General features: G+C 36.1%; 1 protein-coding gene across 2 annotated transcripts in view; it reads left to right on the top strand.

Moving 5' to 3' along the window:
- SYDE2 (synapse defective Rho GTPase homolog 2) overlaps window positions 1-21815 on the top strand; it is a 47994-nt gene that overhangs the window by 20955 nt on the left and 5224 nt on the right. For both annotated transcript variants that reach the window (XM_046026598.1, XM_046026601.1), the window contains exons 4-6: window positions 3036-3162; window positions 15152-15333; window positions 18602-18833. In XM_046026598.1, coding sequence (XP_045882554.1) covers window positions 3036-3162; window positions 15152-15333; window positions 18602-18833 — 541 coding nt within the window. The remainder of the gene's footprint in view (window positions 1-3035; window positions 3163-15151; window positions 15334-18601; window positions 18834-21815) is intronic.

Consider the following 21815-nt stretch of genomic DNA (forward strand, 5'->3'; position numbering starts at 1 on the left):
GCTCCCTGCTCATTGGGGAGTCCCCTTTGCCCTCTCCTTACCCCTGCTTCTGCTCTCTCTCTCAAATAAATAGATAAACTCTTAAAAAATAGTGTATTAAAAAAAAGAATTTCCTGTGAACTAAAAAGTAAGATTTACAGTAGTACCTTTGGAACTGCAGGGTTTTTTTTTTTAAGATTTTATTTATTTATTTGACAGAGAGAGATCATAAGTAGGCAGAGAGGCAGACAGAGAGAGTGAGAGGGAAGCAGGCTCCCTGCTGAGCAGAGAGCCCGATGTGGGACTCGATCCCAGGACTCTGAGATCATGACCTGAGCTGAAGGCAGCAGCTTAAACCACTGAGCCACCCAGGTGCCCCGGAACTGCAGTTTTTAGACACTTTCTTTGGTTTTATTTCTTTTGCTTCCCCCTAGCCCCAACATACACAGAAAGAGGCTTATTGTGTCTGATATTTTATGGACTTGTACACGGCTTAGATTTTGTTTACCTTTTTAGTCAGTAATTATTCTTGTTTTTGTTACCATGAACATGAGGTTTCAACAGTCATACAAGAGTAGTTTGTGGCATCTTGCAAATGCTTTGAAGACTACTACCACCTACCCCCCTGCTTCCAGTGGGAAAACTATGGTGGAAATCATACTCATGGTTGATCCAGTACAGATTCTCTCTCTGATAGAGACATCAACCATGTACTTCAAGTGTTTGATTCAAGAAGTCAGCATCTGAAGTTAGGGATAATATCCTAAGGTATCCTTTCCTTGAAATATATATGTTAGATTTCTATCTTCCTTTATTCACCTTTTGGGATAGCCATGTTCCCTTAATTTCTTACTACTGAATTATTGCTTTCTTCAGTTGATTCTACGTTCATCTCGTTCTCAGGTTGAAGGGGATACATCTTTTTTTTTTTTTTTTTAATATTTTATTTATTTATTTGACAGAGAGGTCACAGTAGGCAGCGAGGCAGGCAGAGAGAGAGGGAGAACAGGCTCCCCAGTGAGCAGAGAGCCCGATGCGGGGCTCGATCCCAGGACCCTGAGATCATGACCTGAGCCGAAGGCAGAGGCTTAAACCGCTGAGCCACCCAGGCACCCCGGGATACATCTTTATTAGGGAATTTTGTGACACTTAAGTGTGCCCACACCAGAAGGGTCTACTCAAGTTAGTTTCTTCTAATGTGATAGCATTTTAATATTTTAGTTTTATTTTCTGGATCATCTATGGTTCTGCCATGTCTTGTGAGATGTGACCAGTGTAGGAGATGGATAAGAGTCGGAAATTTACTTCTCAGTACGTTCCTTAGTTTCCCATATTATGTTGATCCTTTTGAATGTAGCACCACCTTGCATTACCTTCTCTTAAAAACAGTTGCAGGTTCCTGGGGTGCCTGGGTGGCCCAATCAGTTAACTGTCAGACTGTTGAGTTAGGCTCAGGTCATGATCTCTAGGGTCATGAGATCAAGCTTCATGCTGGGCTCTGTACTCAGCAGGAAGTTGGCTTCCCTCCTTCTCCCTCTCGCTCTGCCCCTGGCCTTGCTCGCATGCATGCACTCTCTCAAATAAATAAATAAATCTTAAAAAAAAAAAAAAAAAGAAAGAAAATCTTGTAGGTTCCTTACTATCTTCCAAAAATTTTTAATAGCTTATCATCTCCAATATTTTGGGTAACAGTTCTTTGTATCTATGAGTGACACTTTCCTATATCAAGACCCACCTTCTGTATTCTGCCAGTTATGTAATGACTTGGAGAGGTTTGTGTCACAAGTACATCTGGAAATTTCATTTGTGTACGCCTTCTCCTAGATTGTTTATAAGATTTTAAAGTGATTCCTAGTTCACATCCTTAAGGATCTTCATTGTTTATTTTTTCTTTATTTCTGTCTTGAAATAATGTCTTTATGGCTTCCTTCAATTCAAAGTGATTCAGCTTCCTAAGTAGTATTTGATGTGGAGGTATAGTTAACAATCACTTATTTTCTTGAAGGTTTTTGTTTGTTTTGTTTTTTGTTCTTTAAACTCTGATTGCTTCATCAGACATGTTTTCTCCTCACAGGTATCATGTTGATTTCCTCTCAGTGAGTTTATAGGGAGCTTCCTAAGACTTAATATTTTATCTCCTGTATGAACGAACAATGTTTAAATCTTCTTAAAATAAGTCTTTTTAGTGTAGGTTGAGGGGCGGGTGGATCTTACATATATTTTGAACTAAAGATTTTATTTTACCTTAATTATTTTAATTGAATTTCCTTTATTTTTATTTTTTTTAAAGATTTTATTTGACAGAGAGAGATCATAAGTAGGCAGAGAGGCAGGCAGAGAGAGAGAAGGGGGAGAAGCAGGCTCCCTGTTGAGCAGAGAGCTCGATGCAGGGTGCAATCCCAGGACCTTGAGATCATGACCTAAGCCAAACGCAGAGGCTTAACCCACTGAGCCACCCAAGTGCCCCGAATTTCCTTTATTTTTAATCAGTTGACTTAGTAAGTTAAAAAAAATTCCAGTTTTGCTTTTATTTCATCCCTAGAATCTTTTATTTTTTCCTGATAAGGTAACACAAATAGTATACTGGAATCTTATTTCAAGTATATACTTTTTTTTGAATAAATAAACCGAGATTTAAAGAGAGTAAATAACTTGCCCAAAATCACTAAGCAGGGAGTGATAGAGTGGTCCTTTTGGAATCTAAAACACTCGTTTAACCACTGTGCTGGATTTCTTCAGTTTAGAGCGAAAGATGTAAAAGGGCACAACCCTGGGCATAGTGGTTGAGCATATAAAACTAAAGTGAAGAGCTTGTATCTTAAGATGGATAGCACTACAGAAATCATAGTATATTATTTGAATTTAAATGTAAGAATAGAACATTTTCATTCAACTGATGAATATAGTCTATGGTGAGATTTCAAAAGCTGAAGTATTTTTAATTAAATGTCATCAGAACATATTTGATTACCAATTTCATGTGACTTCTACATTTTGTGCTATTGTATTTTCTCTTTATCAAATTTACCACAGTATGGCTGTAATTTCATTTCTAGGTGGTAGGCCTGTATCGATTATGTGGTTCAGCAGCAGTCAAGAAAGAACTTCGAGAGGCTTTTGAGAGAGATAGCAAAGCTGTTGGTCTGTGTGAAAACCAGTACCCAGATATAAATGTAATAACAGGTAATAAATATTTTTTATTCTTTGTACACATTCTGGAAAGACTACATCTGTAGTCTAGGAATTGAGATACTATTTTGTAGCCCAGATTGAACTGGGTTTTATTCTGAAGTCTTGTTTTCTTTCCTTCACAGACATTACTGTGTTATTTTCTATGGGGAAGTACCAAGATGTGGTCCCTGCCCTCAAATAGGCAATAAATATTTGGGGAGTGGGGGTGGGAGTAAGACTTGCATTAAATTAGCTGTACTAGGTAGCAGAAGGAAACGGGTACATTTTCTTCATAGAGGGATAAATAAAACACCATTAGAGTTCAGTTTGATTGGAGCTTAGGTCATGTAAAGGGCACTGACTATCTGGGTAGAGAATTCATATAGGCAGAGGGGACCCATCAAAGATTTTTGAGCAGGGGAGTGAAATCTTTAGAGATAATCTTCTAATCTGGCAACTCAATGTGATGGATTGGAATTAGAAGAAATCAGAAGACAGAAAACCAGTCAGGAAGCCTTGGCAGTGGTCCCAGCTGAAACAGTCTCATAGCAGTAACAACAGGAAGGAACAGATTTAAAAGGATATGAAGAAAGAGAGAGCCCAGATAAGCATGGCTTGGATACCTGGTTGATTAGGTACCATTTGCAGAAACTAAAAAGCTGAAAGGAGAGCTACTGCTTTTGGTGGGGAAATGTGAAGAAAGATTATGAATTGGGTTTCTTTTACATTGAATTTGAGGTGCTAGTAGGAGATCTATGTGAAAATATCAGGCAAAGTAGAAAGTACAGTTTAGGAGAGTAATATAATCCAATATATAGCATTGAAAATATACTTCTAATACTCCTAAGACATGGGAGTGGAAGATGACAATGTAGGGGTCATTGACCTGTAATTGTAATTAATGCCTTGCGATTGTCCATAAAGTTTGAAAAGATATGGGCTTTGAGACTCTCCAAACTTTGGAAGGCATGCAAAGAAAAAAGATTCAGCTAAAGAGATTGAGAGGAAAGGAGTCAGAAAGTTTGGGAAACAAAAGACAACAGAGTTTAAGGAAAGGTGTGAGGCAGTGTCATTTGATCGAGAGATTATAAGATGAGAACAGAAATAAGTCCTTTGAATTTGGCCACTGTAAAGTTGTTCATAACTAATGGATATCTTCAGGGACTATTGGCTTATAATTCTATGTTTGTTTTTGTTGTTTTTTTTCTTCTTATTAGCAAAGTTTTGAAGCATATACAAAACTAGAGAGAATAGTATGATAAACCCTCTTTATCTATCATCTGGCTTCCATAATCAACATATGACCAAACCTTTCTCTTTTATAACCCCCATTTATTCTCCCCTAGACATGGATTATTTTGAAGTATATCTTGGATATCATATCCATTCACCTATAGATGCTTTGGTATGGGGGTCTCCAGATCTTCTGGGTTATTTTGATAGTTCTCTCTTCTGTTAACTACCATTTTTTTCATGCTGTAATATTGTTTATTTATATCTCTCTAACTTGATTTTTTTATATGACATGCAATTAATTGCTTTGGAGAGAATTTGAGGAAGGTGCAACTTGCACATATTAAAGAGATTTTTGTTGGTTAGAGTCCTTTAAAACTTACTTTTAGGATTGAGGCTTTTCAATATAGATGAGGTTCCCAGTCTCTGAACTCTGAATGACTGTATTTTCATAATATTTAATATATACTCTTAGATAATCAAAACTTTGATCCCAACCATTTTAAAAGAGACAAAAAACCAAGGCACCTTTTCTTTCATATACATTTTAACAAATCAGAAATACTGGATACTTTTATTTTTGTAAAGGAAGAAAGTTTATCCTTTCTCTCTAAAAAAAAAAATGGATCATATCTACAAAAAAGTAGAATTTTCCCCTTAATAATATGTGATTAAAATCAGCAAAGGACCCATTTTATGAATTCATTAAAGGAAAATTTTATACGTAGCAATTCCCAGGAAATTACACTCTATAACCCAATGAAATGAGATTTTGCCTTGGTGGAGCATTATCTGAGAAATAAAAAGAAAATAAAAATAAAAAATAAGAATATCAAATATGTACATTAAAAAGGCGAATGATATGGTTTATTTGATTATTTGCTATGACAAGATAGAAATTTGTAGCATGTGCAGATGATATGAATAATAGATCATTGAATGAATACTAAATTTATAGCATTCTTTTCTAAAATTGAGAGTTTCCATAATTTATGAATTGGGCATTTTTTGGCTCTATTCTTTGTACTCTTCCATTTTGGGAAAGCTGGGTTTTATTTTGTTTTGTTAAGATTTACTTATTTATTTGAGAGAGAAAGAGAGAGAGAAAGGGAGGGAGGATGGGGGGAAGGGGAAGTGAGAGGAGAGAGAGAATCCCAAACTGACTCCGTGGTGGGTGTGGATCCTGACTCAGGGCTCTATCACAGGACCCCAAAGATCACTGCCTAAGCCAAAACTAAGAGTCGGGTGCTTAACCAACTATGCCACCCAGGCGCCCCAGGAAAGCTGTTTTTTGTTGTTTTTTTTTTTTTAAAGAACCTAGAACTATTTTCTTTCTTGATAAAGAGCAAAGGAAATGATTTAAAATTGAGAAATGTCATCGGAAGTACAATAAATTATACACAAGGTCTCATTATGTCTCAAAAGAAAGGACGTTATTGATTTGGGGAATTGGCCAGTAATGATGTTGCCTAATGTGTTTGTTCCATGTAAACTCACATTTCTAAGTAAACTTTCGAATATAATTAACAGTTCAGTAGTTCTAAAAAATGAGCCATTAATAAAGTGAATAATACAGTTTACTCACAGTTTAATGTGTTCTTAGTAGCTGGTTTGTCTGGAACACAGAATGAACTGCTCCAGACAAAGCAGATTTTTCAGGGAAGTGCAAAATTTAAGGTCTGAAATTTATTCATAGTTCTTTATGGAGCTTATTTGTCATAGAAACAATAGAGGCAATTAGAAAAGTAAAAATAGGGGCGCCTGAGTGGCTCAGTGGGTTAAGCCGCTGCCTTCGGCTCAGGTCATGATCTCAGGGTCCTGGGATCGAGTCCCACATAGGGCTCTCTGCTCAGCAGGGAGCCTGCTTCCCTCTCTCTCTCTCTGCCTGCTTCTCTGCTACTTGTGATCTCTCTCTGTCAAATAAATAAATAAAATCTTAAAAAAAAAAAAGTAAAGTAAAAATATTTATCATTTAGTGATTATTAGAAAAGAACATGCCTCCTGCAGAGGAAAATTTACCTGCCTTAGGTAAACTGTCTTCATATTTCAGTATTACACAATCGATATCTAAGTTTAGTACTTAAACGTTTATTTGACCATGACTTTTTCTGATTTTAATTATCTTTAAATTATTCATTCTTTTATTTTCCCTTAAAAGAAAACTTGGTCAGAAGTAAACCCCAAATTATCTTTCAAACATTAGTAATTTTCTTCATTTGTGCATATTAAATAATACATTTTCCCGTACCATATGTATTATATGTTCTCTGATCTCTGACACATTAACTTTCAAATTATTTCTATTTTTCTTTACCTGGATTGAACATAGACATTTAAACTGTATAAACACTAAGGAATGCAAACACTGAATGATCATAGATGTAGCAATCGAAATATACTGAGGCAGTAAGAACCATTTAATCTGAGTAACATCTGTGGAGTGTGACCAAAGTAAGCAGGAAGTTCAGAAAGAATAAGTGAGGTAGGGTGGGTCAGACTAATGGACTTAAAAATTAATTTATAGCATTAACTTCAGGAAATGTCAGTGAGTTTATGTTCAAATCTATCTACTCTATTGTATCTTTATGATGTATAGAAGTTTCACTTGAGAAAGATTCTCATGGTCCTCTACTTGTATTTTCAGTATTCTTGTTCTGGTGAGTTAATTTTTTTGTTGTAGTAGGTGCTGATAGATGATAAGGGCACTTTCTCAGGGGACAGTGTCTCACTTGAAGAATGAGTTTATTTAGATGCTAATCTTCACAGTCCTGCCGTTGCTTGTAGAAAAATGGTATCCATTCGTCTAACCATCATGTCGTATGTTACTATATACCAGACACTTTGCTAAGGCATTTGAAATACAACAGTGTATAAGAGATAATCTCTGTCCTCAAGAATACTAGTTTAAGGGGGAAGACAGAGTCAGAGATAGCTGATTATAATATATGAAGAGGAGCTCTTAACTTATTGTGGGAAAATTAGGGAAAACTTGGTGAGAAAGGTGACTCCTCAGCTAACTTAAAAGGTGAACTGGACTTAGCCAGCCAGGGTTGGAGGAAAGCAGTCTATTAGCAAAAACCTGGGAGATGGCAAGCTACATGATTTGCAGTACGTGCTAAAGAGAAAAGCATCAGGCAGCTGAGTGGTGAGAGATACCTGGAATGCTCTCTCAGACTGGAACCCAGACCTGACGATGAGGGTCATTTGGAAACAGCAGAGTTAGAACATGATCATTTTCACTTTTCTCTCTTTCCCTTCCCTCCCTTCCTCCCTTCCTTCCAACTTAGTTGGTTGAGTTTCCCTGTACTAGGTTTTGTAATAGCACTTACACATTAAACACGTAGAGGCAGCTGGGAGGGCTAAAAGAAAGGTATGGAGACGGTGATCTACTAACTCTTTGAGGTGAATATGTGTAGTTGTATAGTGACTTTTAAAATTATTATTCCCGTGTATTTAATAAAAAACAAAACTTTAAAAAATTGTTTATTTAAATAAAATGGAAAAAAATGGAAAAAAAATTGTTTATTTGTTTTGCAGTGCTAAAGAGTAAATAAATACTGAAAGACTATTTGTTTTGGTATTTTTCTTCACATCAGAACCAGAGTTTTAAACTTAACACTGTACATTCCTGGGGGTACTGGTGTGATGGTGGCTATGGAAATCAAAGTAAGAAACCCAAAGGAGGGGCACCTGGATGGCTCAATTGTTAAGCGTCTGCCATTGGCTCAGGTCATGATCCCAGTGGGATTGAGCCCCGCCATCGGGCTCTCTGCTCAGCAGGAAGCCTGCTCCTCCCTCTCCCACTCCCCCTGCTTGTGTTCCCTCTCTCGCTGTCTCTCTCTCTCTGTCAAATAAATAAATAAAATCTTTAAAAAAAAAAAAAAAAGGTGCCCCAAAGAGAAGGGGAATCTATGCATGAGAATAACCAGAGTCCATTTTATCACTTATCTTTCCTTGTCTAGAAATTAATTGGTTTATTTACTAAATATTTATTGAACATTTACTATACGCCAGGCATTCTTCTAGGCACCAGGGACAAGTGAACAGGATGAACAGTATCTCAGGCCTTACATATGCTTTCTAGTGGGGGAAGAGAGAATCCAATGAACAGTGAGATCTAGTAACTTATGAGTGATAAGTAGGACATTGGGAATGATCCTGACTGCTGGTAGTAGTCAGCTTGGTGACTCCAGTGGCTAGGGGGTCAGAGAAGAAAGTTCATCTGAGAAGTGCCTTTTGAGCTAAGTTCTGTATAATACAGAGTTAACTATTGGAAGATCTGGGGACAGAGTTCTAGTTAGAGCAGAGTGATTTTGCTAAGTGAGAATCAATAAAAAAAGATACTGTAAATTAGTCTTTGAGAGGTAGAAGTAGTTTCAGTTATTAGAATGCTTTTTTTTTTTTTTTTAAGTGTGATGATACCTATCATTCTATCATGGAGATTAGTAGAATTTTCCTATATAGTTGGTCTTTGTGCCTGAATGAAGGTGAAAAGCATATGGTTTCATAGTATCTAACTATTACTAGAGCAGATTAAGAGATATAGCCAGAACTGGTTCTTTTTTTTACCTATAATTGCCTGCATTTTCTTCAAGTACATGATAAAAAATTTACTGTTTTGCACTAAATAAATTTCTCCATGTAAATTTTTCCCAAGTTTCCCTTTAGTAGTTCCTGTGGCAATAAAGATTGTTACCACAAACTTCTTAAAGTTTTTATGTCTCCAGAGTGTTTGAAATATGTTAAAAAGGCATTATAGCTTAAGATACTCCTGTCTGTTACTAAGTTTTTGAGATAAGGTCATAAAACTAATGTCTAGATTGATGAGTAGTTACATAGTATATGTCACAACGTAGTATAAATGTCTCTTCTATGTACCATTTTGTGAAATCTGTTGATTATTTTTCCAATGAACCCTTTGTCTACATATAGAAAAGGAGCTATAACTTTTACTTCATTGAACATAATGTACATTGAGCATTCTCCAAGTGCTTAGTATTCATTAGTAATAATTCCTTCTTATTTACCCTCAAATTATGTGTGAAGTAAGTAATCTTGAACTGGGATTAATTTAAAATTCCACTTATATTAATGGTTGTTTAGTATATTATATAAAGGATAATGATATTTGAAATATGTTTTACTAAGCTAAAGTTATCTTTTCTGGAGATCTTTTAGGTTTTAATTTAATTTAATTGCTTTATAGGGCGAGTCTCAAACTACCAGGGCATATTAAATTTTGTTAGAACTAACAAGTCTTGCTTTGTTAAGGAGCACATATGGAATCTTTTTTTTTTTTTAAATCATGCCCTAGAGGGTTAGTAGTGTCTTTATTTGGCAACTACAGAAACTGCATTTTCACTTTCTAACTGTAACTCAATTGTCCTCTTTACACCAAGTGTTGCTATTCATTGTAGATAGGTTTAGACTGTGAAACTAATGATGGTAGTTAAAAAAAAAAAAAAAATCCCGTGCTATAACTTAAGAAATGGGAACAAACAAGACTCATGTCTATGGTATATAAAATTATTATTATCATCACTGTACATTTGATATGTATTCTTTGTTATGATATGCCAAGCTCTTTATATATATCATATTTTCTTATGTATGTCAAGGAAGAAGTTTGGTCAGTAGTTTACCAATGCTGTTTCCAGATTGTTGTCTTTTCACTGTTGAGTAGAAACTTACGCCTTTCTGAGGAATAAAGCCTTCTTGAGGCTCATGGCACCACCACCTGCATCTTTCCTAGTTACCATAATCTACAGAACTCTTGGGTATTCCCGTTTACTCAGTGAACACTTTGATATCTCACCAATGGTAATATTTTCAGCTGAAGTCCTGCCTTTGTCCTATGTGATTTTAATATGCAAATGAAATGACCCATCCAGAATCTATTAAAAGATGATTCTTTTTCCATTGAATTGTATAAAAATAGTTGATTTTTGCATATTGATCTTGTACTTTGCTAAACTCATTTATTCTGTTAGTTTTTTAGTGGATTCCTTAGGATTTTCTATATATAAAATTATGTCATCTGCAAATAGAGATACTTTTACTTTTCTCTTTCCAAGATGGGTCCTTCTTATTTCTTTTTCTTGCCTAGTTGCCCTAGCTAGAACCTCCAGTATATGTTGAACAGCAGTGGCAAGAGTGAACATCCTTATCTTGTTCTTTTTATTTTTTTTAAAGATTTTATTTATTTATTTGACAGAGAGAGATCACAAGTAGGCAGAGAGGCAGGCAGAGAGAGAGGGGGAAGCAGGCTCCCCGCAGAGCAGAGAGCCCGACGTGGAGCTTGATCCCAGAACCCTGAGATCATGACCTGAGCCGAAGGCAGAGGATTAACCCACTGAGCCACCCAGGCACCCCACCTTGTTCTTGATTTTAGGAGAAAAGCTTTCAGTTTTTGACCATTAGTTATTATATTAACTGAATTTTTCACAGATCCCTTTTAGCAAGTTGAGGAAGTTCCCTCCTATTCCAAGTTTGTTCGGTGTTTTTATCATGAAAGTGTGTTGGATTTTGTTCAATGACTTTTATGAGTCTATTGAAATGATCGTGTGGTTTATGTCCTTTATTTTATTGATATAGTATATTACATTAACTGGCTTTCTGATGTTAAGCCAACCCTTGCATACCTGAGATTAATCCTACTTAGTCATGATGTTTCTTCTCCTCCTCCTCCTCCTCCTTCTTCTTTTTTAATATATTGCTGGATTTAGTGTACTAGCATTTTGTTGAGGAATTTTGTGTCTGTGTTCCTGAAAGTTATTGGTCTGTAGTTTTCTTGTGATGTCCTTGTCTGGTTTTGATATCAGGGTAACACTGGTCTTTCGACTGTGATCCTTTCTTCCACTCACTTTGAGTACTCCTCCCCACCACCACCACCATTTTCTTAAGATAGAAATTGAACCCATTGATTTGGGACCTTCCTCCTTTTCTAATGTAGACACTTAGTGCTATAGATTTCCCTCTAAACTCTGCTTTAACCTCCCACAAATTTTGTTGTGTTGTGTTTTCCTTTTCACTTAGTTCAAACACTTTCTGGTTTTCCTTTTTCTTCTTTGATTCATGGGTTATTTAGAAGTATGTAAGTTTGTGTCAAAATATTTACAGAATTTTCCAGATATTTAAAATTATTAATTTCTCATTGATTCCATTATAATCATAGCACATATTTCATGTCACCTGAATATTTTTTTTTTTTTTAAGATTTTATTTGAGGGAGAGGGGGAAAGAGAGAGAGAGAGCATGAATGCGGGGACGGGCAGACAGAGAGGGATAAGCAGACCCCCTGCTGAGCAGGGAACCTGATTTGGGGCTTGATCCCAGGACCCTGGGATCATGACCTAAGTCGAAGGCAGACGGTTAACCAACTGAGCCATCCAGGCACCCCATCTTTTTGTATTTGTTTAAAATTACTTTAATGTCAAGGACATGCTCTTCTGTGGTGAATGTTTTCATTTGAACCCTTAAGAATGTGTGTTCTGGTGTTTTGGAATGTAATATACTATAATTATCAATGCAGTCAAGCTGATTAATAATGTTGTTCCAATCCTCCATGTCTTTATGTGTTTTATTTCTTCTTGTTAAGAGAGGCATGTTGAAATCTTCAACTATGATTGTGGTTTTGACTCACCCATCTTCTACGCCCTCTTTCCTTTAAAGGTTTCAATTACACATGCATTAGGTCACTTGTGTTTGTTTCACAGCTCACCTATATTGTGTTCATTTCTTACAATCTTTTTTTAATTTCTTTGTTTAATTTTAGATTATTTCTATTGCTGTGTCTTCAAGTCATTAATCTTCTCTGCTAATACTAAGTTCATCTATTTTTAATCTCTGATTTTTTAATTTTCAGTATTACAAGTATGATCTTTTCTTCATACCTTCTGTGTCTCTACTTAGCATGTTCAGTCTGTCTTCTAGCTTCTTGAATATATGAAATACCATATAATAACTGTTTCAATGTCCTATCATCTATGTCATTCCTGATTTTTCTCTGCATTATATATCATATTTGTCTGCTTCTTTATATACATTGTAATTTTTTGTTAGATGTCAGATATTGTGGATTTTATTTTCTTGGATGCTAGGTGTTTTTTTGTTTTGTTTTAATCCTTTTAGATACTTCTATCTAGCTCCCTCTGAAACCTGTAGAGGAATTCTTCCTTGCTTCATCATAGCTTTTGGTGATTTGCTGGGAATCTTTGGCATTCCTTAAGTTTATCGAGACCTCACTCTAATTCTCTGCCTTCACAAGGTGTTCTCTCAGTCTTCTTCACGTCCTTCTTTGCCTGATGTCCAATGTGTTGAACATAGTTTTGTTTTGTTTTCTAGTTATTTTATTGGGTGTTTCCACTTGTTTTCAGGCAAGAAGTTAAATCTGGTCCGCATTGCTCCATGTTGGCTGGAATAGCTGGTCTATTTTTCTAGCCTGTATCTGAGTTGCTGCTTTCTACTAGAAAAAAAAAAAAAAATCACACCAGGGGTATATCTTGATACCAGTATAAATCCATGGACTTCAAAACAACTGGGCTTTCAGTGGTTTCTGCTAATAACTATGTGTTCTTGTCTCTCCCACTCCTCTTCTCTCATTCTCCGGAGTGTTTTTTTAATATTTTCTCACTCCTCAAATCGCACTTCACCCGTGTCACTCTTAGCAGATGACCTTGCCTCCTTACTTCCTGGAGGAAATAGAAGCCATCAGAGAGGAACCTTCTGTACTTGCTGTGACCCAACCTGCCAGCATGCCTTCTTTGGCATACATCCTTTGTACTTCTCCACTGCCTTTTCTGTAACAGTATAGAAATGGTCTTCTCACATTTTGGACTAATTTTAATTCCTTCATGTGTTCTTAGGAATCTCTTCTTCTTTCCTCTTTGAAGATTTTGCTCAACTTACTCCTCTCTCTTGGACCTTAAAAACCATTTTATTATCTTCTTTATATTATCATTTAAATGTTCATGTCTCTTTCATCTTTAAAAAAAAAAATCCCTACTTTATCCTGCTTCTCTCCTTCCCACCCATCTATGGTTATCACCTTCTCTCAAAGCCAGATTTGAGCAGATTGCCTATCTTTCTTTCTCTGTCTCTATTTCTTTAACATCCATTTACTTCTAAACCAAATGCAACCTGACTTCTGTGTCCTTTATTCCCCTGAAGCTGTCTTACCAAAGTTGCTGACTTTGTCTGGTGGACATTTTTTGATCCTTGTCTTGAATTATCTCATGTTTCTTATACCTAGTTACAAAAACTGCCACCTTAGAATTATAATAGGAATTTGTTAAAAATACAAGGACATAGCTCAGACCCTTGGAGATTATGATTTAGTAGGGCTGGCATGGGGCTCTGGAATACATATTTTTTTTAAGTTCTTCAGGTTATTTCAGTGTGCAACCAGTTTTGCTTAAGACTGTTCTCCATAGTACTTAACATGGTTCTTATCTAACCTGCCTATTGTTGGCCATCAGTTGATATCATAGACCCTTTCTTGAAACATTCTTTTCTTGACTTCCTTGCCAGTCCCCCCTTATCCCCTCCCTGCCTCTTCTCACTACCCGTAGTTCTTTAGACGCCTTTGGAAAATCCTCTTCCTGATGACCCCTTAAAAGCCGTTGTTCTTCAGGGTCTTCTCACCGTCATCTGTGCCTCCCTGGTCATCTCCTCTATTTCCAAGCTCTGTTATCCTCTTTAAGTTGATCATTCTCAGGGTCTCCAGCCATCTCTTTGTGAGCCTTAGATGTTTCTATCCAGAAACCTTGAATGTTTCATAGAGACTTTATGCTGAATATACTCAAAATGAAACTCCTTCCCATTCCCTTCCCCTGCCGTTTAAAGTATAGCACTGCCCTCCAACTAGATGCTCAAGCTCCAAACCTAGGAGACATCCTTACCCCTCCTTTTCCCTCAAAATCACAAATACATGTTGGATTTAGTGATCCTGTTTTGGGAGTTTATCCTGTAGACATACGTGCATACATACAAGTAATGATGTGCAAGACTATTCATTGTAGCATGTTTGGGAATAATGAAAGATTAGAAACAACCCAAGTATTCCATCTGCAGTGACTGACTAGATAAAGTTCTAGAATATGGAATATTCATACTCGGGAATACTGTGATGTGGCTATAAAATGCCACTTTTAAAAATCTTACAGCATAGCTGGAGGATGGGATTCCAGTTTATTCCAGTGGATCTTTTGATACAACACCCCAAATCTACAAAGCAATGTAAGGAAGAATACTCTTACTCATCAGTAAACAAACAAAACAAGATCTACTGTCTTAGCAACTTTCAAATACATAATACAGTATTATCAATTATAGTCATTATGCTGTACATGGACCATTGTATTCCTTAACTCTCAAAAGTCTAGCAACTCAAAATTCATGTAATTGGAATAATTTCCAATTAATATTAGTATGCCTTGTTTTCTCAACTTTTGTTTCACGTGTATTTATAAAGGGCCAGAATCAATAGAGTATATGAACCATGAATTGCTTACTTTATGAATAACAAACCTAATATGTATGATCATTGGAAATGATGTGTGTGCATTTTTAGCATGCTTTCAAAACAAGTCAATTACTGAGGCAATTTATAAGATGACAGAATGCTAGTGTTTTGTTTAATAGGTTTTTGTGGTTGTGTTTATTATTTTCAGAATATTAAAGGTTGGCTATAACAATACTTTAATAAAATTCACGGTTTTTAAAAATTTTGTTCTGAAGACCAATTGCTGTCTCTCTTTGTTTTCTAAAGGTGTTCTTAAGGACTATCTAAGAGAACTTCCTTCTCCTCTGATAACAAAGCAGCTTTATGAGGCTGTATTAGGCACAATGGCAAAAAATCCTTTGAAAATGTCATCAATCGGATGTGAGAATGACCCAAGTGACTCTAAGTACACTGTTGACCTGCTTGATTGTCTTCCTGATGTTGAGAAGGTAAACATATGCGGTATGCTTTTTTCCCCTAAAAGCCAGCTAATGAATACATACTTAATTCCAGAGCTGCAAATAATTTTTCAGTTATTTTAAATTTATTGCACTATGACTTTAAGCTCTGCCTTTTACTAAAGGCTCCTTAAACAACATTAAGTCAAAAACATGCTTCTTAAACAGAATAAATCTAGGTAACAATTTTATCTTTTCTATATATAATTTTAGTTTAGGCACAGGTACTTCCTATACATTTTTTAAAACTATGATTACCTTATTAAAATAGTATATGTTTATTAAAGAAAAATTGGGAAGATATAGAAAAGAATGGAAAATGACAATTATCATTATCCAAAGGCAACCCTAATTAACATTATTTTATTTCCTTTTAGTATTTAAATAATGTGGTAACTGTTGTAGTGTACATGGCTTAGCCTCAAGACTTAAGCAATCCTCATCACCACCCTTTCTTTCCTTCTTGTCTCTTCCCATTTGCCGCCTCCTCACAATCTGAATCTTGAGATCCATATCTTCAGGCATGCCTGCAGAGCAGATACTAGGATAGCTGGGTCTACAGAACCAGTCTTAGCCTAACTTTAGCTGTTGTTCCTTAGAACAAAAGGGAAATTAAGAGTGATATGGCTGGGCTTGTCTGGATGAGGCCAACTTTACCTGTATTTTTTATCATGTGGGGGTAGAAAGGGCAAGAGTGAATATATAGAAATTTTTAGAAAAATATTTTATTATTTGAGGGGTACCTGGGTGGCTCAGTCATTAAGTGTCTGCTTTGGGCTCAGGTCCTGATCCCAGTGTCCTGGGATCTAGTCCCACATCGGGGTCCCTGCTCAGCAGGAAGCCTGCTTCTCCCTCTCCCACTCCCCCTGCTTGTGTTCCCTCTCTCACTGTGTCTCTCTCTGTCAAATAAAAAAATAAACTCTTAAAAAAATTTTTTTTATTTATTTGAGAGAAAGAGGGAGAGAGCACAAGTGGCAGTGGTGGGGGGTGGTGGGCAGAGGGAGAGAGAGCAGAAACAGATTCCCCGCTGAGCAGGGAGTCCAGTTTGGGGCTTGATCTCCGGACCCTGGGATCATGACCTGAGCTGAAGGCAGATGCTTAACCTACTGAGCCATCCAGGCACCTGAGCATATAGAAATGTTAAGCCCCAAAACTTCATTCACCAGTTTACTGTTGTCTTCTGAACATCTTGTGCTCACTCAGTTAGATTAGCAATTACTGCTTCTTTGGGTGGGGAGAGGGGGACAGCTACAAAGACATGGACAGCAGCAGAAGGGTGCGGTGAGGATAGAGATAGTCCTTCTTTGATATAAGATAAAATTGTGTCATTTTTCTTATAAGTGAAGAAATGAGTTATCTAGGTATTCAAACACTTGTCCAAGTTATATTGCTTTTATGAGTGTTGTAGTCTGTCATCTAAATATAGGCCTGTCAGGCCTTAAAACTCATGCTATTACTGTCCTTTCTAAAAAGGCTGCATAATATTCCGTTGAGTGAACTTGACGTGAGTTGTCACTATTCTCTTTTGTTTAATATTTAGGTTTTGAACTTATTTGTATGTATTTGTATGCAGAGATTTCTTTTCAGTTAGAGTCATGTATTTAGAATAGAATCTCAGTGAAGTTAACTGATTTAAATGATGTGAACATGGGGGCGCCTGGGTGGCTCAGTGGGTTAAAGCCTCTGCCTTCGGCTCAGGTCATGATCCCAGGGTCCTGGGATCGAGCCCCACATCGGGCTCTCTGCTCCGCTGAGAGCCTGCTTCCTCCTCTCTCTCTCTGTCTGCCTCTCTGCCTAGTTGTGATTTCTCTCTGTCAAATAAATTTTAAAAAAAAAATGTTAAAAAAAAAAAAATGATGTGAACATGTATAGGCTCTTAATACATTTTCATATTACTTTTCAAGAGGGACACAACAATTATATTTTTTGGCTCATCTTAGTAGACAAAAAGTATTTTTTATTTTAGGTTGTATTTCTTGGTTTGCTATTGATATTAAACCTAAGATGTTTAACCAGAGGTGGTAATGTTTGTGTGTGTGTCTGTATTGCTCACAGCACACAATATGCTGAAACTAGCCTTAAGATGTCAATGAATGTAGAGTCCCATTTGTGTTAGGAAATGTATAGTGAATGGAGAAGAGGAACAGGTACTTATTATTTACAGTGTTTTTATGATTCATATTTTTTTATTTTTTTTATGATTCACATGTTTTTATTTCAAAATATCAATTATAGTCTCCTCTGGCTTTCATTCTCTTGTCATTCCTTTCTTTCACAGCCAAACATTGAAAGAATGTTTATTTCGGCTGTCCTTACTTCTTCACCACGCTTGACTACTCAACACATTCTAATCTGGCTTCCCACCCTATCTCTCTAGATTTGTTTTTGCCAAGGTTACTGATGACCTTCTGATCACTGAATCCAGCTGTCACTTTTGGCTCTAGAAATATGTCATTTTGATTTTTTCTTTTTCTTTCTAATTTTTATAACTACCAGTTTTATTTGTCATTCATTTCTTTAATATAATTATGAAGAAATTATATACTCATTTTATTTGTTAAATGATTGATCTTATTCCAGCACTTCAAAAACATCATTTCTTTCCATAATTGCTTAAACCTAAATAATCTTCCACTTCTTGAGCAAACTCCCCTTACTAGTTCCCTCAAGTATTAAAAAGTATTCTTTTTCAATGAAATTTTCTGTTATTTCTAGCTATGCTATTCATGGTTTGCCTACTTAAAGTATTTATTGGTTAAGCGCATTAGCCTTTTTCCTAATCTGAATCATGATAAACCGAGTCCTGTTTGAAATCTTTGGCTTCCCAGATTCAAGGATGGTAGTCCCCTCCTCACAACTACAGGATTTATTTGTGCTTAAGATGAACATTCTTACCTAATTCCTCTTCCGTCACAGCCTAAGCTGTTGTCATTTTAGAGGAGGAAAGACAGGAAACTGTTGATGTATATTTTCGCAGGCACTCCAGTTGAAATTTGAAATGCATTCATGAGACTTTTATAAAGAGTATGTGTTTTAGCCATTTAATGGATCAGGTTATGTCATTGGAACCTAAGGGTCCTATGTAATGTTTTCATAAGAAAATATGTTTCAGAGTTCCAAATCCAACTTAGAAGCAAATCTTTGAAACAACCTTTTAAAAAGACGCCTACCTGTATTTTCTGCTGTAAATTGTGTCCTTAAATTTGCCCCTGTGTATAACTCTATTAAGTGAAATGTAATTTAATTTAATTTAATTTAGGCAACCTTAAAGATGTTACTGGATCATTTGAAATTAGTGGCTTCTTATCATGAAGTGAACAAGATGACTTGCCAGAATTTGGCCGTGTGCTTTGGACCTGTATTATTAAGTCAAAGGCAAGAGACTTCTACCCATAACAACAGAGTCTTTACTGATTCAGAAGAACTTGCAAGTGCTTTGGATTTTAAAAAACATATTGAAGTTCTTCATTACTTACTTCAGCTGTGGCCAGGTAAATGATTCTATGGAAATATTTTTCTCTTTCAATGATAGGGTGTTTGAATTAACTAATCTTTAAATATACCCAATAACTGATATTTGAAATAAAATATTTGAAATAAAATAACCCAATCTTTAAATATACCCAATTAACTAATCTTTAAATATATGATTCGAGAAAATCTTTTCTAGAATTTGCTTTTTCAGATAGTTAAGAATTGATATATTTAAATTTCTTCATTTAGATTTTTGCTTTCACTGATAGACATAGAGATCAATGTACACATTTTGGTCAGATCTGGATTTGTATCCTGGTTGTGTTGCTTGTTAGCATTCTGATCTTGGACAAGTTCTTTAACATCTTAGATCCTCAATATCCTCTTTTGTCATACGGATTTAATAATATGTTTATAGAATTTATAGGGGAATCAAATAAAAAGTTATGTTTGTAAGGTGCTCAGCACAGCTCTTGTCACATAATAGGTACTCTGTCAATATTAATTTCTTTACCCTTCTCATTTTTAGTTCAGCTGATATGAAGGAGAAATCGTTTTTCTCCTTCATTCAGTTCTTCTTCCTGACAACTTTACTGTATCCATGGTTGTTCTTCAAATTTTCCAGGCTTAAGTTGACAATCATCTTTGTTCTTTCCATCTTTCTTATCCGTCCCTTGTAACAGTCAGTGACAAAAAGCTGACAGTTATTTTCCTAATACCTCTGTTATGTAGTTTCAGAGCTAAAAGGAATATGTATTTAATGAGATTTTCTATACAGGATGCTGTATTTAAGTTCCAAAATTTTCTTATCCTGTAGTGACCCCCCGCTTCCCCACCCTGCATAATACCAAACATGAAAGTACCTAGGAACTTGTGTAACACACAGTGGTAAGAGTGCTTGAGCCCTTGAGCCAGTCTTGGATTCGGATCCAGATTGTGGCCCAGGCACATATTTAATTCCCCTAAGCCTTAGTAGGCTTCTCTATAAATAGTTCCTACCTTGGGGTTGTTATGAAGATTCTATAGACAAAGCATCTAGGCATTGTGCAAAGTGTTTTGTATAAAGTTAGCTTTGTTACTCTTTTAATGGTACATATGAGGATAGACCAAAGTACAAAGAAATGCTTGATTTAGTCTTTTAAAAAAAAATCAAATTAATTACAGAAAGTGAATAAAAAGGTCAACTTTTAAGTTTATAAAGTTAAAATTTTTGCTTTCTTTCAAACACAGACTTAAAAAACACTTTTTTTTAAACTGAATTAGTATATATCATTAATATTTAAATATCCTGAATCAGGGGCGCCTAGGTGGCTCAGTGGGTTAAAGTCTTAGCCTTCAGCTCAGGTCATGATCCCAGGGTCCTGGGATGGAGCCGCAGATGGGCTCTTTGCTCAGCAGGGAGCCTGCTTCCTCCTCTCTCTCTGCCTCCCTCTCTGCCTACTTGCGATCTTTGTCAAATAAATAAATAAATCTTAAAAAAATATTTTAACAAATAATAAATAAAAATCCTGAATCACGAGGTTCTAGATATTGGTTTGATTTCTGCATTTGGTACCCAACAGAAGGGAGCTCCCAGGTTAAAGTTTTAAATATGTGTATCCTATAGTTTTTCCTACAACTGCTTGAATTCTAATAAGCATCAGGAATTGGGAAAGGAGCCATCTTCACCATTCACAAATGAAAACTTGCTTACCTGGAGTTTACTATAAGTACCTGATTTCTTTATCATTAATTCTGTATCAGAGGCTAGTGTTATTTAAAAATAACTGGCCCGGAGGACCTAAATAGACATTTTTCCTGAGAAGACATCCAGATGCCCAACAGACACATGCAAAGATGCTCAACATCACTGATCATCAGGGATATACAAATCAAAACCACAGTGATATATCACTTCATACCTATCAGAATGAATAATGTCAAAAAGGCAAGAAGTAACAAGTGTTGGTGAGGATGTGGGAAGAAGAGAACCATTGTGCAGTGTTGTTGGGAATGTAAATGGTGCAGCCACTATGGAAAACAGTATGGAGGATCCTCAAAGAATTAGAAGTAGCATACAATGCAGTAATTCTACTGTGGGGTATTTACCCAAAGAAAATGAACACATGAATTTGAAAAGATGTACGCACTCCTGTGTTCATTGCAGCTTTACGGTAGCCTAGATATGGAAGCAGCCTAAGTGCCCATTAGTAGCCAAAAGGGTAAAGAAGATGTGATACACACACCACACCCACATATACACTATGGATTATTACTCAGCTATTTAAAAAAAGGAGATCTTGCCATTCAGAACAACATGGATGGACCAAGAGGGTATCATGTTAAGTGAAATAAGTCAGACAAAGACAAATACCATATAATCTTACCTACATATGGAATCTATAAAACAAAACAAGTCAACAACCAAACCAAAAAAAAAAAAAAACCAAAACAAAACAAAACCAAAAAACCTGAAATACACTGGTAAGTACAGAGAACAAACTGCTGATTCCCAGGGAGGCAGTGGGTGGAGGGAGGAGTGAAATGGGTGGAGAAGACTAAGAAACACAGAATTCCAGTTACCAAATCAAATCAAGCCCAGAGATGAAAAGGGCGGCATAGGGAACATAGTCAATGTCACTGGAATAACGTTGGTGACAGATGGTGACTACACCTGTTGTGGGGAACACTGTGTTATCTGTAGAGTTGTTGATTCACTGTGTTTACACCTGAAAGTGATACAAACGTATGTCAGCTGTACTTCAATTTTTAAAAAACCTGCCCCCTTTTCTATAACCTGTATTTTTCTTTAGTTATAGTACCTCAGATAAAGGGCAGAAAGATGAGAATAAATACCGGTTAATGTGGCCTTCTAAATCATTTGCTTTTGGATTGAAGGAAAAGCAAACATCAAGTACAAATAGTACGTTACTGAGCCTAAGTAAGTTGGTAGTGATACAGAGAAAGGGCCATAGCATATGAACTTGGTGAATGCCCATCTCTACACACCAAGTAGAAGG

Source organism: Meles meles, chromosome 1 (assembly GCF_922984935.1).
Source record: "Meles meles chromosome 1, mMelMel3.1 paternal haplotype, whole genome shotgun sequence".
NCBI lineage: Eukaryota > Metazoa > Chordata > Mammalia > Carnivora > Mustelidae > Meles > Meles meles.